The 16,818-nt window shown below is 35.0% G+C and overlaps 1 protein-coding gene across 1 annotated transcript in view; it reads right to left on the reverse strand.

Moving 5' to 3' along the window:
* The window catches only part of PHIP (pleckstrin homology domain interacting protein), a 147,280-nt gene that overhangs the window by 24,401 nt on the left and 106,061 nt on the right, over nt 1-16,818 (reverse strand). The window contains exons 24-30 of the mRNA XM_054722630.1: nt 12,962-13,081; nt 10,262-10,369; nt 9,565-9,689; nt 9,352-9,434; nt 3,936-4,047; nt 3,381-3,442; nt 97-252 (exon numbers count right to left, since the gene is read on the reverse strand). Coding sequence (XP_054578605.1) covers nt 97-252; nt 3,381-3,442; nt 3,936-4,047; nt 9,352-9,434; nt 9,565-9,689; nt 10,262-10,369; nt 12,962-13,081 — 766 coding nt within the window. The remainder of the gene's footprint in view (nt 1-96; nt 253-3,380; nt 3,443-3,935; nt 4,048-9,351; nt 9,435-9,564; nt 9,690-10,261; nt 10,370-12,961; nt 13,082-16,818) is intronic.

Consider the following 16,818-nt stretch of genomic DNA (forward strand, 5'->3'; position numbering starts at 1 on the left):
ACCCTTCAGTCCGCAGGCCGACGCTCTATCCACTGAGCCAAACCGGTTTTGGCTCTGACAGCTTTTCTACATTGATATGCTACTATTATCATTTACCTAGTGTCATCAATTGGTTTATTCCTGCAACAATTCTTTCACATTCTTCATCCCTGGGACTGGAACCCCATTCTCCATCAAGAGGTTTATAGATCAATGATCTGCATTCGACATCAGTTAAAGAAACACTGGTACCTAGTTCTTCAGGAAATACAGCTAAAATACACAAAAAGAAATACAAATTTAGTGAAAATATGTGGTAATCTTGTAATATTTAGGTTATCTTTAAAAATAGAATTGGTATTGTCATAAAACTAAATTTTTATAACAATCTGGTAAGTATATTCTTTATTTTCATTAAAGTATGTTCCAAGAGTCAATAAAATTTAAATAAGTTTTTAAAGTATATTTTTATTTATTTCAGAGAGGAAGGGAGGAGAGAAAAATATCAATTATGAGAGAGAATCACTGATCGACTGCTTCCTGCACACCCCCTACTGGGGATCGAGCCCACAACCTGGGCATATGCCCTTGACTAGAAGCGAACCCGGGACCCTTCAGTCCGCAGGCCAATGCTCTATCCACTGAGCAAAACCAGCTAGTGCGTAAATAATTTTTAAAACGTTGTAATTACTTCTCCAAATTTTTACCTCACAATTTGCTTTATCATCATTTACAGGTGAAGTAGAAAGTATTTCTATAAAATGAGGCTAATTTAAAAGATATCAATTATTTCATAATATAATCTCCGTATTTATTTTGATAAAACATACACAAGGCAAAACTGAACTTAAGTGGTATTTTCTGGAATACTTCAAACACGGCTTACAATTTCAAAAATGTAGGAACAGAGATAATTATGAATACTGATGGCTAATTCTTATGCTTATTGCTCTTAAATGATGGTTTCTTAAATGAATGAACAAATCTTTGATAGAATCTTTAACTGAAGCTTTAAGAGAACTATTAGGGTTTTATGATGACCTAAGTCTATAAATAGCCCAAGTAATTTTTTCTTTGAACTAGACCTAAATAAGAGAAATTTGTATACAAACTTTTCCTCCTCACAAAATGCAATTAAACTCTAGGTGCATATGTATGTGTATCCAAATAGGTAAAAAACAACAAAAATCCACCCCTCCACATCTAGATATATAAAGAGGTAATGTGTTAATTGGTCCTAATGGTGTCCCAGTCACAACTGGTCAACAGGCTGCGCGAACACAGGAGTTGGTGGGTGGGGACTTCTGCCCCCAGCGGAGGCGCACGCAGGCCTGCCCAGCGCTAACATCATGCTGCCTTGGAGGCAGAGGCGCTCCCGACAGAGGCATGTGCAGGCAGGAGCTGGTGAACGGGGGACACAGATCGGGGGTCTGGCCTGAGCCGCCCCGGAGTGGACACAGGGGGGTGTGCCTGAGCCACTACAGCGTGGCTGGAGCAGGCTCAAGGGGACACAGGTATTTTTTCTTGGTGAAGGGACTGGAGTCTGTGTTCATAAAAACACCTTGGCGGATGCAGCAGCCGGTAGTGGCAGCAGCAGCGGGGTGATGGGGGTGGCGCCTTCCCCTGATCAGCCCTGGTCACCTCCCACAGAGGGAGGCTAGACTGCGGCTTAGATCAGTAGGACATCCCCTGAGGACTCCCGGACTATGAGAGGGGACAGGCTGGGCTGAGGGACCCACCCACTCCCAGTGCACAAATTTCGTGCACTGGGCCCCTAGTACAGATATATTTAAGTAGGAAACAAATAATACTTAATGGCACCAATTTATTTCAATAAATACCCGAGGCATTACAACACTAATTAGCAGCTTCATTTCTTTCATATTCATAATAGTGCAATGTGACTTCAAACTTTCATGAAGAACAATAAAAACAGAATATAAGCCATGTAACATGATTACAAGTTGATTAAGATATTTTAAACAGATGTAGCCTAGCAGTGAGGTGAAAATACACTTCTGGTATTAAATTTTTAAAGTGATAATTTCTAAAAAAACTAGTCTTGGACAATATTAGCATGATTTTCTCATTTCTAAGGTTTATCAAATTGAGTTTACTTTCTCTAAGTTACCTTTTTTCTCTGACTTCTTAGAATACAATAACTAGTGAATATTCATAAATGATTATTTCTACTATTTCATGTCATATTTTTTCCTGTTTTAAAAAAATCTTTCCTCTTATCTGATAATAAAAGTAATATTTTAAAAAAATTGAATATAGAATAATGTAAAACATAATTTATGGAAGTCCTCATATTCTTGCCCTTTATAAATAATCCTTATTAATAATCTGGAATATATATCCTTTTAAACATTTTATCATATACAGTATAATGTGTGCTTTTTTCTTAAATTGAAATAAAGATAGGTAATGAGGTAGAATGAAAATACAATCTCAAGTATTTAGCCACACTGGCCTTTTCTCAGTTCCAAAAAGATGTCATACTCACTGCCTAAGGCTAACTCCCAAATCCCAAGGCTCTGTGTGTCAGGCCATATATAAGGTGACAGTTATAATTGTAATTACCTACTCAATGAGCCTTTACATGTGTCAGGTTCTATAATAAGTATATTAGACATATGGTGCCTTTTAATCCTCACAGAAGCCCCGTAAGGAAGGTATCTACACTAATAAAAGAGACATGCAAATTGACTGTCCCTCCGCTATGCCCACCAGCCAGTCAGGAGCGAGCATGCAAATTAACCCAATAAAGATGGCGGTTAATTTGCATACGGAGGCGTGGAGCGAAGATTGAAGACAGCCAAGCGCCACAGAAGGGAGCGAAGTGGCGGAGAAGGGAGGGGGCGAGGCAGCGGAGACGGGAGCGAAGCCCTTCCTCCGGCCGCAGGAAGCCCTATTCTTGCAGGAATAGGCCAGAGGAAGCCCTATTCTTGCAGGAACGTTCTTGCAATGGGCCTCTGGTTCATTTACATAATTTCAAAGGCTGAATCCTAAGAATCTGGTTTTGAGACTTTAAGGAATTTGCCAAGATGTAATAGAAAGAAGATGGTAGAGCCAGGATATGAATCTATGCTATGTCCCACTCAAAAGCCTGAACTTTTTATATTATGTTATATTCTTAAGTATTCTAGAGTTACAAAGATAACCTTTTAGAAGTGAATAATAATTTGCAAAACATTTCATATTTAGCTGTAATTAACTTCAATCTTCCCTGTTAGATCATAAATTCCGTGGGCAAAGATAATGTCTATCTTGTTCACTACTATGCCTTTGAAGTCCAGGTCAATACAACCCTATGCAACAGCAAGTCTGCAAATCAGGTATCTTATTTAAGAAATTAATTCCATAATACACATTTGAAAAGCCTAACATACACTTACCATTATTAGGTATAAGTTCCATATCCCAAGGACTCATCTTTTCTGTATCGCCATTATCCCAGCTTAAAGGAAAAAATACTGTTATTAAAAAAATCCTAAATATTGTTATGCAATTTTTGAAATAAAATCATGTCATAAAAATAACTGCTTCAGCATTTAAAAGTATCTCTATCACTTTATGGATAGACTAGAGGCCTGGTGCACAGATTCATACACATTGAAAGGAAATTGATTAGAAGAAATATTTTAGAGGCCAGGGAGGGACCCCGGGAGATTAGCCAGTTGGGGAGGGACCTTGGGAGGGCTCCAGGGTGTGTCTGGCCCGTCTCACCTAGTCCGGATCGGCCAGACCCCAGCAGCAAGCTAACCTACTGGTCGGAGCATCTGCCCCTGGTGGTCAGTGCATGCCATAGTGACTAGTTGAACGGTCAGACACTTAGCATATTAGGCTTTTAGATAGATAGATAGATAGATAGATAGATAGATAGATAGATAGATAGGGAAAACATTCAAAGCAACTCAGGCTGCACTAAAATACAACAAATACTTCCTTACCAAACATTATAGCACTGAAACAAACTATCAGGGTACTCATGTTGAAGAGGTTCCTGGCTTTCAATTGTTCCAAACCACCAGGCATCATCTATGACTGATCTGAAACGGTCACCTGGACAAGAATAAAAGCCATCTCATTACTCTGAAATGTAAAACAGCTATCGTTGCTCCTTTATCCTAAAGTATACCCTTGAGATACTTACACTGCCTGTATGATTTCAGAAGTTATATAAAAAGTGACATACAAACTTCAAAATAAGTAAATAAATCAGCAATACTGGGGAAAAAGTTATTTAATAAGCACACCTGAAGTGTGACTTACCAGTTTCCAGTACCATTTCTTACATTTTATTAGGTAAGGAGAAATTCACTCTTGCCTCAAGCATTTTTAACAATCTAGCATTTTTAATTCATCAGGAGGACTATATCAAAATTTTTCATTCAAATAAACATAGAGTTTCATAATTTCTGCTCAACAAATATTTATACTCTACCTTTTAATTTCTTATTTTCTGTAGCCAGGTTCCTCTAACCAACATTCAAGAGTCCAGCCTCAAAATAACAAAACCAAAAACAGAAATCCAAACTACCTTCCTTTATCTCAATCCCCCCTAGCCATAACACTCATGCATACACTTCCCCTTTCCTATAAAAACCAAATGAAAAAAAAAAAACAAAACAACTAATCTTTGTAAAACAGACTCACTCTTTGAATATCTTTCCTTCCTTACCCAAATGCATATTAGGGAAACTGACCTAATAAATTACCTCCTCAACTTTCCTCTGTGTCACATGAAAACTACAAACCACTTTCTTCCTTTATTGCCACATTTTCCCTTCCCTGGCTTTCATAGTACTTAATGACTTTTCTCCTGAAAAGCATAAGTTGAGTTCAAATAACTTACCCATGTGACTTTGAACAAATTAATTAGTATTTGTTTGTTCTCATTTTTTACCAGTAAGGTAAAAAGATGAATTTAAAAATTTTAAAAAAAGATAAAAGAAAAAAAAAAAAAAGCTGGGGCCAAGAGTACATGTTAAGTTATACATAGTCTTTGAAAGGGTATAAACTGGGATCCAAGTTTAGATTCAAGCATTCTAACAGCCAGTGTCAAAACGGAAATATGAGCTACTATTAGATTTGAGTCTCTAATTGTTCCTCAGATGCTTATGAGTGATACTAAGCTTAGTGAGAAGCTACTATATAATTTAATAAACAGCATTCTTTTTTTTAGCCTCACCAAGGATATATTTTTTATTTTATTATTTGAGAGAGAGAGAGAGAGAGAGAGAGAGAGAGAGAGAGAGAGAGAACGAACATTGGCTGATTGACTCCCATACGCACCCTGACTGAGATTGAGCCCACAACTTAGCTATGTGCCCTGACAGGGAATTGAGCCACAACCTTTGTTTTTAGTGTGTGTTTTTTTTGTGTGTATGGGACAATGCTCCAACTGAGCCACCTGACTAAGGGTAATAATCAGCATTCTTGACACCACCACCTTACAGTCAATATAATGATGAGTTTCATATAGGTGTACTGGTTAATAATGGCGGATTTTGTAATCAAAGAAATCAGAGTAATTTCAAGAGAAACATCAAAAGTGATTGATTCAAAGTAATGTCCATCACTAGCTACACATTTCCCCCATCTTTCAGGTAATTTGTGGATACTGTCCCAATACAACTTTTCTTGTTTTGAGGCAAACCATTCAGAGACCAAATTTTCCACTTCTTTATATGTTTTGAAGTGCTGCTCAGAAAGTGCATGTGCCATCCATTGGAATAAGTGGTAATCTGAAGGAGCAAGGTCTGGTGAATATAGCGGATGGGTTAATACTTCCTCGGCAGGATCTTTTAATGTGTCTAACTGGTTTTGAAGTGTGTGATAGTGCCATGTCTTCTGGCACATTCTGGTCATTTCACGATCAAAGCATGGTTCAAACTGATTATTTGTTGTTGGTAGCGATCCGTATTAACGGTTTCACCTGGTTTTAGAAGCTCATAATACACCACACTTTACTGATCCCATCAAACGCAGAGCATTGTCTTCTTTCTGAAGTGATTTGACCTTGCAGTCGATGTTGATGGTTGACCTGGATCTGTGGTTGGCAAACTGCGGCTCGCGAGCCACATGCGGCTCTTTGGCCCCTTGAGTGTGGCTCTTCCACAAAATACCATGGCCTGGGCGAGTCTATTTTGAAGAAGTGGCGTTAGAAGAAGTTTAAGTTTAAAAAATTTGGCTCTCAAAAGAAATTTCAATCGTTGTACTGTTGATATTTGGCTCTGTTGACTAATGAGTTTGCCGACCGCTGACCTGGATCAACCCATGATTTTGTGCATCTGGGATTCTCAAAATAAATCCACTTTTCATCGCCAGTTACAATTCGATGCAAAAAAGACTTTCTTTTGTGCCGTTGAAGCAATATTTTACTGATGACTTTTCCGTTTTCCATTTCTTTCGTTCAGTTGATGTGGCACCCATTTTCCTTCCTTTAAAATCTTTCCCATTGCTTGTAAACCATCGGAAATTGTTTGCTGAGCAACGTTTAATCTTTCTGCAAGTTGTTTTTGAGTTTGATACACATCTTCGTCCAATAATGCTTGTAATTGTTGGTCTTCAAACTTTTTTCGGTTGACCTGGACGTTCTTTGTCTTTCACATCAAAATCATCACTTTTAAAGAGTTTAAACCAGTGTTCACAAGTATCTGGAGATGGAGCATGTTCACCATAAGCTTCCTGAAGTATACAATAACTTTTTCTTCAAAATAATGAATTAAAACTTCCCACAAATGCTTTTTTTGGCACGAAAATCGACATTTTTAAGCATAAGAATATCTATGATGTTAACACCTTCAGAAAATTTGACATATGCAGTTTTGAAGCTTGCTGTCAGTACAACAAAATAGCACACATATCAAATCGCATATATATCAACATATATGTAACTCCATCTATTGAAAAAAATTCGCATTATTAACCGGTACACCTAGTAACTATTTCTTATGATCCTACATAAACTGATGACATTATTCTAAAGAGAAAGAACTGAACAATGTATGCCTAACCCAAATGAACAATACAGTACAATGATAACAATAAAGTTAAACAAGGAATAGAGTCCACTATTCCAAGTAAGCATTCAACATTTCTGAAGGCTAGAGTAATTAATATTAATGTAATTTTAAACAGCAGTTGTTATACAGATACATATACAGTATAGCCCTGTCCCCTCAACATGCAGTTTTATTTTCCACAATTTCAGTTACCTGTGGTCAATGACAGCCTGAAAATATTAAGTAGAGAATTCCAAAAATAAACTATCTTTAAGTTTTAAATTGTGCATCATTCTGAGTAGCAAGATGCAATCTTATGACATCCCACACCTTCATTCCTGGGACATAGTCATCCCTTTGTCCACCATATCCACACTATATAAGCTACCCAACCGTTATTGAGAGACAGAGAGGGGGGGTGGGAAGAGGACACATTCACTTTTATTACAATATATTATTATATTATTCTATTTTATTATTTGTTATTAATCTCTTACTGTGTCTAACTTATAAATTTAACTTTATCACAGTATGTATGCATAGAAAAAAACTATAAAGTTCTATACTATCTGCAGCCTTAGGTATTCATTGGGAGCCTTGAAACACATACCCGTGGACAAGGAATTGGTACTAGTGTATCTTCAGAAATAAAAGACTAAGAAGTACTAACTTTAGAAGAAATATTAATCTATAAATTTGGCGGCGGTGGTGGTAAGGGCTGTAAGATCTAAATGAGAAAATTCTGATGTACGTCCATTTGAAATATCTCTGATTTCTCCAATGCTTGCCATATTTGTTTGCTTAGTTTGTTATCAGCTCATTTCTGATATATTTGTGGACACGAATATTTGTTCTGCAATTAATTGGCAGATGTATGCTCTTAAAAAAATAAAATGTACCATATATCAAGCACCACATGCAAATAATTTTTGAAAGTCAAATGTACAAAATTATAACCAAAACCAAGAAAACTTTTCACTCTTACTTCTTGAGATTTACTTACAAATTTCTAAATAATGAATATAGATCTATTTCTTCATTCATCAATTTTAGATATTAAGTACTGACCTCTATCCATAATACTGTATATAAAAGGTATATGTATTTTATTTAATCCATATTGTTTTTCTTTATCATGACTATGTAAATATTGTTTCCTCCTAAGCCAAGTTGCATACACTTACTTTCTTGTATGTTGTTTAATTGTTTCATTTTTTAAATGGTTAGTTTTCTCTGCACTTATGATTGTCTTCCCACATTGTCTAACAGCTCAAACTAAAAAACACTGTTCTATATAATTTCAAACATGTTAGATAATTTATCAGTTCCATTTTGCTCCCCTGAAGACTGCATTCTTGGTAGACAATATCTTCTAATCTGGTTGTTTTATAGGCTTGCTAGAAAGATGCTATCCTTCGACTTCTGTTGACTATTACTTGGGAATTCCTTTCTGTTCTTTCCTGTTCTGAAAAATTTCCTGTTTCCTGTGGGAGGGGGATTCCATATCTTTCTCTATCTTGGTTTACTCCCTTATTTTATGGAATACACCTTTCAAAACTTCCAGAGAATTGATACATGATCATTTTTTTGGTAACTCCCATGACCATAATTTTGTTAACTTGCATTTTCCTAATTTTTCCTTTTAGAGAACACATATAAATTTCTAAGTCCACCAAGCCCCAACAAAAAAGACAAGTCATGGCAATGGCACTGGAGGAGAGATGAACCGATGTATCAATTAATGTGTCTTTTCAAACCACATTATGCTATCTATATATGCACCACATCTCACTCCAAGATGACAAAGAGTGGCCTGTATGAAATTTTTAAAAGAAATATTTTAATGAACAGTACATCCATTTGTACATAAATTAATGCATCTTAAATGCCTAGAAACTTTTAAGGATTTTAAAATTTCTTTGAGTCTTGATAACAGTATTAATGCTGAAGGATTACATAACAGTTAAACAAATAATGTCAGTTTAGCTTTAATCCCAGTCTAAATTATTATTAAACATTTGAACTTGAAGACATCTTTTGCTTCAATTTTGAATTGTTAATATTTCTGAATAAAAATTTAAGTTAACATACATAACAGCTAAAGAACAGCTATAAAGAATCTTATAAGAGTTAACAAATGTAAGAGGAAAAAATGCTTAGGATTTCAGCATCAACTAAATTAAAAGCATTTCATTCATAAAAAACATACTTAAAAGTACTTGACACAATATTGTACTTGCTATTAATATTCCCAGAAATGATAAGACAATTTCTCTCATTATCTTTTCTTAAATAATGAAAAATGTTAAATGATTTATTAGATTAAAAACAAACATCTATGGTTTCTAAAATTACCTACCTATATTCCACCGCCTATATTTGGCATCATCAAATTGTTGTCTCAAGACTAGAAAATCTATAACGTCAGGCATATCATGGTATCTAATTACAAAGAGAAACAAACTGATTAGGTCACATACCTAAAAATATCTAAGAGACATTCAAATTTATCTGAATCTTGAAAAATAATCTACAATACTAAGAAACTATTGCCTTTTTCAACAGTTCTTACTTCATGGTAAATGATCCGCCAGTCAGTTTACCAGTATCAGGATCTAGAAAAGCAAGTTTAAGGCAGCAAAGGGTAGGCAAGCCCACTTCATACTTTATGCCAACTATTTTCATCAGTTCTTGTTCCTGAGGAAGATACAGAAAATAAGAAACCATCTTCACAAAATAAACAAATTGCTAAACATAACTGAAAAAGCATCTTCATTTAAATCTTGATCTAGGTAATTACTGTGTATGTATGTATATATATACATATATATATACATATATATATAAATTCATTGAGGTATATACATAAGATCTGTGTATTATATAGTATGCAAATTATATTTAAATTTTAAACAGTAAAGAAAAAATAGAACGAAACCTTTGAAATAAGTTTTCCAACACTTAGAGGTTTAGAACTAGTAATTTTGAACTACTGCTAAATCTAGAAATACTTAAATTTACAAACATGAATTTTTACCTTAAACATTAGTGTTGTCTAATTTTCACTATAATTATATTTTGTACCCAGTTTATAAACTATGAGAGTATACAAATTTAGTCATAGTCAATCTTGTGTTTCCTAGAACGTTAAACACCCTCTACTCCCTAGATTGCTTCAGTTAAGAAAGGTATCTTCATGATACAGTTTCTTATAGTAAAAATAGAATTTTCTCCATATTCCATAAATACATAGTTTGGGGCTATCATACCCGTAGTTCCATTTTATGCCATGGTTGTTTTTTGGGATTGATACTATAAATTTTATTTTTCCGGGCCATTTCAACATATGCTTCATGTCCTTGTCGGAAATAATAAACCTAAAAATAAAAAGTAAATAAAATCACAATTTTAAAACTTGAGTGTGTTTCCTTTAATCCAATATGCAAGAATTTAATGTTCTTTAAAGTTATTCTAATATTTTATTTTCCCCCTTCTTTTCCTCTTGTTTTTGTTTCTTTTTTTGAACTAAATGCCTATATATATAAAAGGATAATATGCAACATATCCCCTTGGGAGTTCGACTGTGAGTTCAATCGCTCGCTATGACATGCGTTGACCACCAGGGAGCGGCGCGGAACATGGTGGCCAACCAGTGGTGAGGGAGTGAGGGAAGGGCGCTGAGGGAGTGAGGGAAGGAGGAGGTGGGGGGAACCACATGGTAGCAGTGCAAGGGTAGTAAGGGAAGGAGGAGGCGGAGAGGCGGGGAACCGCGTGGTGGCGGCGTGTAGACAGCGAGGTAAAGAGGACACGGGGAACCTGATCGGCCCTGACTGCTAGCCAGGCCTAGGGACCCTACCTGTGTATGAATTTTGTGCACCAGGCCTCTAGTCTATATATATAAAAGCCTAAGCGACTGTCCAACTGTTAGACCGATAGCTATGATGTGCAATGACCACCAGGGGGAAGACGCCCATTGCAGGAGCTTCCGAGCTGTGGTGACTTGGCAGCTACAGTTCTCGGGTGACACACCTGGAACCAGAGAGGAGGGAGCCCGATTCTGAGATGTCACCCGAGAACTGCCCTCTCGCAATCCGGGACCCCTCAGGGGATTTTAGAGAGCTGGTTTCAGCCCGATCCCTGCAGGCCAGGCCAAGGGACCCCACCGATTCATGAATCCATGCACCGAACCTCTAGTTAATAATAATAATAAATGAACAAAATTCATTGCATATAGTTCAATAATATTTTCAAGTAGCCCGAGGATGGGGTTCATTAGGTTGCTGTGTCATGTGCTGTGATTCACCTGGCTCTTAAGCAGCCAAGTCTGTAGCAGAAATCCTTAATGTGTCATGTAACCTCTGTGCCATGTATTTTATGTCACTTAATCATACCTAAAGTGTTCAAAATAACATTAATTTTGTTATAGAGTAAGAAGAGTAGTCATTTTTTGGTGTTTTTTGTTTCACCATTTTATTTTTTGATTCAAAATAAGTTAACGCTTTGCACTCGCTTGTTTTTTTCTCGAGCTGCTACCGATGCTAACCGTGTCGAGTCACACTCGACATCCGAATGCAAAAGGTTAATCTTGTTGCATAAAAAAACTATGACTAGGGATTATGATTAAGTTTATTGTTTCCTTACTTTTGAAGCAAGTATTTTATACATATGCAGAACTTGAAAGTGAAAAATGTATTCTCACATATATTTTATCCTTATAAAAACAGCAAGGCATCCATTTATCCTCATGCTATAAAGGTCAAATTTAAGTAACTCCTGACTACCATCCTGTAGAACTGATACTTGAACACAGTAGTTGGATATCAAAAATTCTTCCCACTAATAAAAAATAATAGAGCTTGTTAAAAAACAAAACAAAAACCTATTAAAAATATTTAAAATGTTATTAAGGTCTTAGTAATATTTTCGGACATTCATTATTCTACATACCTTCGTTCTATCCATTAATATCATTATTCAGTTGTCTGAACTCTAATATGAAGGAATGAATGGTGCTGAATAATGAGAAATTACCAATTTAAGCACCAACAACTAAAAAGACAACTTGGACATTTTGATAGCAATTACACACTTTCTGACCATCTAAAAACAGTATGTTAAATATGATATAATCAAGCATTTTCTTGATATGGCAGTATCTGTTAGGATCTATCATTGTACTAAATTACAACAATGTGGTAATGTTCTGTACCCTTAAAAACTTCTTTGGCAAATAGGGTCTCTACATGAATTATTTTAGGCTGTTCATTAGTTACTCTTGCAATATAAAGTTTTTGTTTTCCTTCTTTTACTATCAACTGCCACCTGCCACTTTCTATAGCTAATTAGTATGCTTTGCTAAAGAAGCCAGTTTTAATTCCTGATTTCTTATCGTTCATCTACTGCACACCAGATAATCCTATCTCTTAACATTTATGCAAGGAGACATGAATCCCTGAGTGGGAAACTTTGATCTAAGATCATACATTTTTCATTTCATAGTCCAAAGTGTATAGTCAAATCATGGCGAATCACATTTTCTTAAAATGAAATATTTCTTATTCTAAAATAACAGAACTTTTTAGAGATCTAAGAGACAAATTATGAACATTGTACTTAAATAAAACTTATGAATTAAATTAAAGCAAAATACTGAAGTCTTACACAAAAAATATATTTTAATTAAAAAAACTGGCAACAAAAGTCTATTATTAAAAATAAACAGTAGTTTTTAAAATGTCATCAAAATTTCCATTTTGACAATTATTTTGATTTACAATATTTACAGAAATCTCAAAAAAGATGATCATTAGCACTTCTCTCCTAACTTCACTTTTTCCAAACATAGCTACAAACATCCAGAATGCGATACTTTAAGAAACTGCAATCTTCTAAAATTCTGTTTCTAGAGCTATTAAAATGTTTAAAGTAATTTGAAAAAACAAAGGATGTTTTTAAAAGTTTAAACGTACCTCATCACCCATCTGTGGTACAAATGGACATCTTCGGGGAAGAGTATCTGTAATCCATGTTGAAGGCAACCATTCTTCTAATGTCAATCCATTTTCCGTTAGTTCTCCTACCGCCAATCTCTAAGGTTTAGAACGTTTAAAGTAGTATCGTAAAAGCATTCATTTGTAATCTGTGTTTTAAAATAACTATAAAGGTATTTAAATAAATAAAGGGAATCATTGTACAACAATGTATATTCTTTAGGTATTAAAAAGCTATTCTGGAAAGATGGCAGTAGTGGCAGTATAGTATTCAATCTCTCCAAATCACTGCGCATACACACAAAAAATCAACACAAAAAGCTAGATAATCTAAAACCTACAGACAACATTCACAACAAAACTAAGTGACAAGATATTCCCATAAACATCAAAGTATATGCTGTGTAGTCTCCCTTTCTCTCAAAGTTCGATCAGTTTTATAAACTTTCCATGTAGCAAAGCAAAGCATATTTGATGGTTTGTTTTTTGTTTGTTTTTTAAATCCTAGTCATAATGTGTTCATAACAACTAAGATATTCTCATATGGGCTAACTCATGTAAGACACATAAGTCTAATTGTTTCCATGGCTGGACATTATACTTCTATATAGCCCAAGAATACTCCTCTTCCCTTTTTAAAATAGCCATTTCTCACTCTTGGCTCACAATTAGCTTCTAACAAAAACAAAAACAAAAACAAAATTTTTCTTCAGATTTTTCCCAAACAAAATGCTGTTAAGCCAGTTACCTTACTTTTAAATTTTTGTGGATAAGTATAAAAGTAGGCCTCTGAGAAAACTTATTTTCTAAGTGATGAGGAGGACTAGAGTACAACAGGTTAGAAAGGATCACTTAGAAAATATGTTTAATATAAAATATGTGATAAATATAAAACTAGGCCTTTTAAACTTTGCTGCTCACACACAAGTGCCCATCATGGTCTGAATGTTGTTACCTTAGACTTAGGAAAAATGGACTTTGAAACCTAATATTTATAAGCAGAGAAACTTCATGCAATTGATTAAAACTGTTTGGTTCTGTGTTCATATACATAAGATTCTAAATTTTATTCTCTTGTGTTTTTTAAAAAAAAGGACAGTTACTACTCAGTTAACGCAAGTTCACTATTAAGAAGCAATGTCATAATGGGGTATCACAGAACACTATTTGTAACAGTACTGTTACAGCTGCTACTCAATATCCATTTTCCTCTTCATTAAACCATATCTTCCTAGAAAGTAAGGAACGAAAAAAAGATGGGCATTTACTACATGTGACATGGGTCTACTGGAGATTTTTAGTCAGAAGAGTGATAGGATCTGACTTGCATTTTAAAAGGATCACTCCAGATGCACCAGAGTGGGAATTTTCAAATTTTGGCCCACAGTCCAAGCCCAGTCTGCTATCTACAAATCAAATTTTATTAGAGCACAGCCATATTCATTCATTCATTCATTCATTCATTCATGTATTGTCTATGGCTGCTTTCAGGCTATAATGGCAGAATAGCTGGAACTCTACAGAAAAAGTTTGTCAATACCTGCTTCACAGAATAGACTCTAAGGGGGAAAGGGAAGAAGTAGAAAGAATGATGGAAGGCTACTGCAATAAATCAAGTGAGAGTTCATAGTAGCTAACACTAGTGACAGCAGAAATGGTGAAAACAATTAGATGCTGAACTTATTTAAAAGAAAGAACCACAATAATTCTGATGGACTGGATGTACAATATGAAAGAAAAAGTGGAATTAAGGATAACAGCAAGGTTTTGGAATGAGATGAGGAGGACCAGAGTACAACAGGCTACAGAGGATCACTTAGAAAAATTTTGTATGTGTAAGATTTACCATGTTAAGTCAGATGACACCTGAACAGTTATTTTATCCACAGGGTTTCTGAGTAGCCATTGTTACTATGTACTGTATCAGAGTTAGATCCACAAATTTTATCAGTTTTATATATTGAGGTTTTAAGTTAAAGTATATTTTTAAAAAGGTGTCCTTAGACTTAACGAGAAAAACAAGTACAAAAAAAATCTAAAAATTATTCATCCCAGCCTCAGTATGGACTCTCAATTATACTAGACAAGTATTTCTTCCCATAAGGAAAATTCTATGTTGACTGGGATAGCTAACCACTCTTACATAAAGCCAGATAAATTGGACATTACACAGGAATAACTATATTTATAACTAAGACTATGGCATAGCCAACAATCATTTTGACAATAAATTTTGTTCACCAATAATTCTTAGAACACCTATAATTTTTGGTTAAAGTAGATTTCTGTCACTTAGTATTTAAAACCACTTAGGGAGTAAAATGCACTGAATATGCCTCAAAATTCTAGCCTAATGATGAGATTTGTTTTAAATTTTGGAAATATGGGTAATTAATTTCTTTTCTATCCACAGAAATTCTTCTAGGCCCAACTCAAATCTTATTTCTTCTGAAAGTCTTATCTAAAACTCTAAAGTAAGATATCCCCATTTGGTTTCTGATTTATTATCTTTAAACATTATCTGGCAACTAAACATATGATATTTCTTCTATTTTTACCTTAGGGGATTCAAGCAATTTGTTAGTCACACATTATTTTTAGCGTAAGGATTATGTCTTACATATCATTTTATCCACTGTATTGCTTTATAAATAATAAGCACACAATAAAAATTTATTGATCTGGTTTCCAGAACCCCTAAAACCATAAGGGATATATGTCAGATACCATCTGAGATTTCTTTACTTCCTCTTTGGATAATTCTATTTTCTTATAAGCATTCTCTGTAACTGCCTTACTGATTTTCTTGCTTAATTGAAACAGAATTAGTCATATGGAAAATATTTTAATAGAAGCAATAATATCATTGCTTAATGATCTCTTATTTTCCAACTCTACAACTCTATGCATAAAAAGGGAAATACCGTATTTTCTGGCGTATAAGACGACTGGGCATATAAGATTTTCCTGGGTTAAAAAGTCGTCTTATACGCCAGAAAATACAGTATTTGGTAAGCTCTTTTTTGGGGGAAGGGTAGATTTCTCTTTCAACAATCTACCGTATTTTCCGGCGTATAAGACGACTTTTTAACCCAGGAAAATCTTATACGCCCAGTCGTCTTATACGCCAGAAAATACGGAATTACTTGAGATAACAAGAAGACTACAGAATAAGGACAATTCTACCCACTGTTGGGTCTACTAGTAGGCTAGCACCAAACCATGTGAACAAAATCCAAATGAAAGGAAATGGCCTATAATATCCTAGACTTACTATATTTTTTATTTAAAAAAAATATTTTTATTGATTTCAGAGAGGAAGGGAGAGGGAGAGAGATACATCAATGATAAGAATTGATTGGCTGCCTCCTGCACACCCCCACACTGGGGATTGAGCCTGCAACTTGGGCATGTGCCCTTGACCGGAATTGAACCCGGGACCCTTCAGTCCACAGGCTGATGCTCTATCCACTGAGCCAAACCAGCTACGGTGTAATCTTACTATATTTTAAATCTGTCCCACATAAATTTAGTGGCAGATAGATCCTGTTAGAATACTACTGGTATAAGCAAAACAGTAGAATTAAAATATACCAAACAGTAATAGCAGATACAAATGCAGCCTTGTATGAAGGAGCCCAAGGTATTAGTTTGTAGATGATTATCAATCAAAGGAGACCACAAAGTACAAAAGAATTATGTTTTCACAGTGCAAAACTCAAAGGTGCATCAGAGCTGTCTTGAGCTTAAAAAAAAAAAGTGTTAACCTTATTAGTGAGATAATGGCTAAATAAGGTTTCTTTAACCAATCTACTACACAAAATAATGGGTCCGTA

Source organism: Eptesicus fuscus, chromosome 10, assembly GCF_027574615.1.
Source record: "Eptesicus fuscus isolate TK198812 chromosome 10, DD_ASM_mEF_20220401, whole genome shotgun sequence".
Classification (NCBI taxonomy): Eukaryota; Metazoa; Chordata; class Mammalia; order Chiroptera; family Vespertilionidae; genus Eptesicus; species Eptesicus fuscus.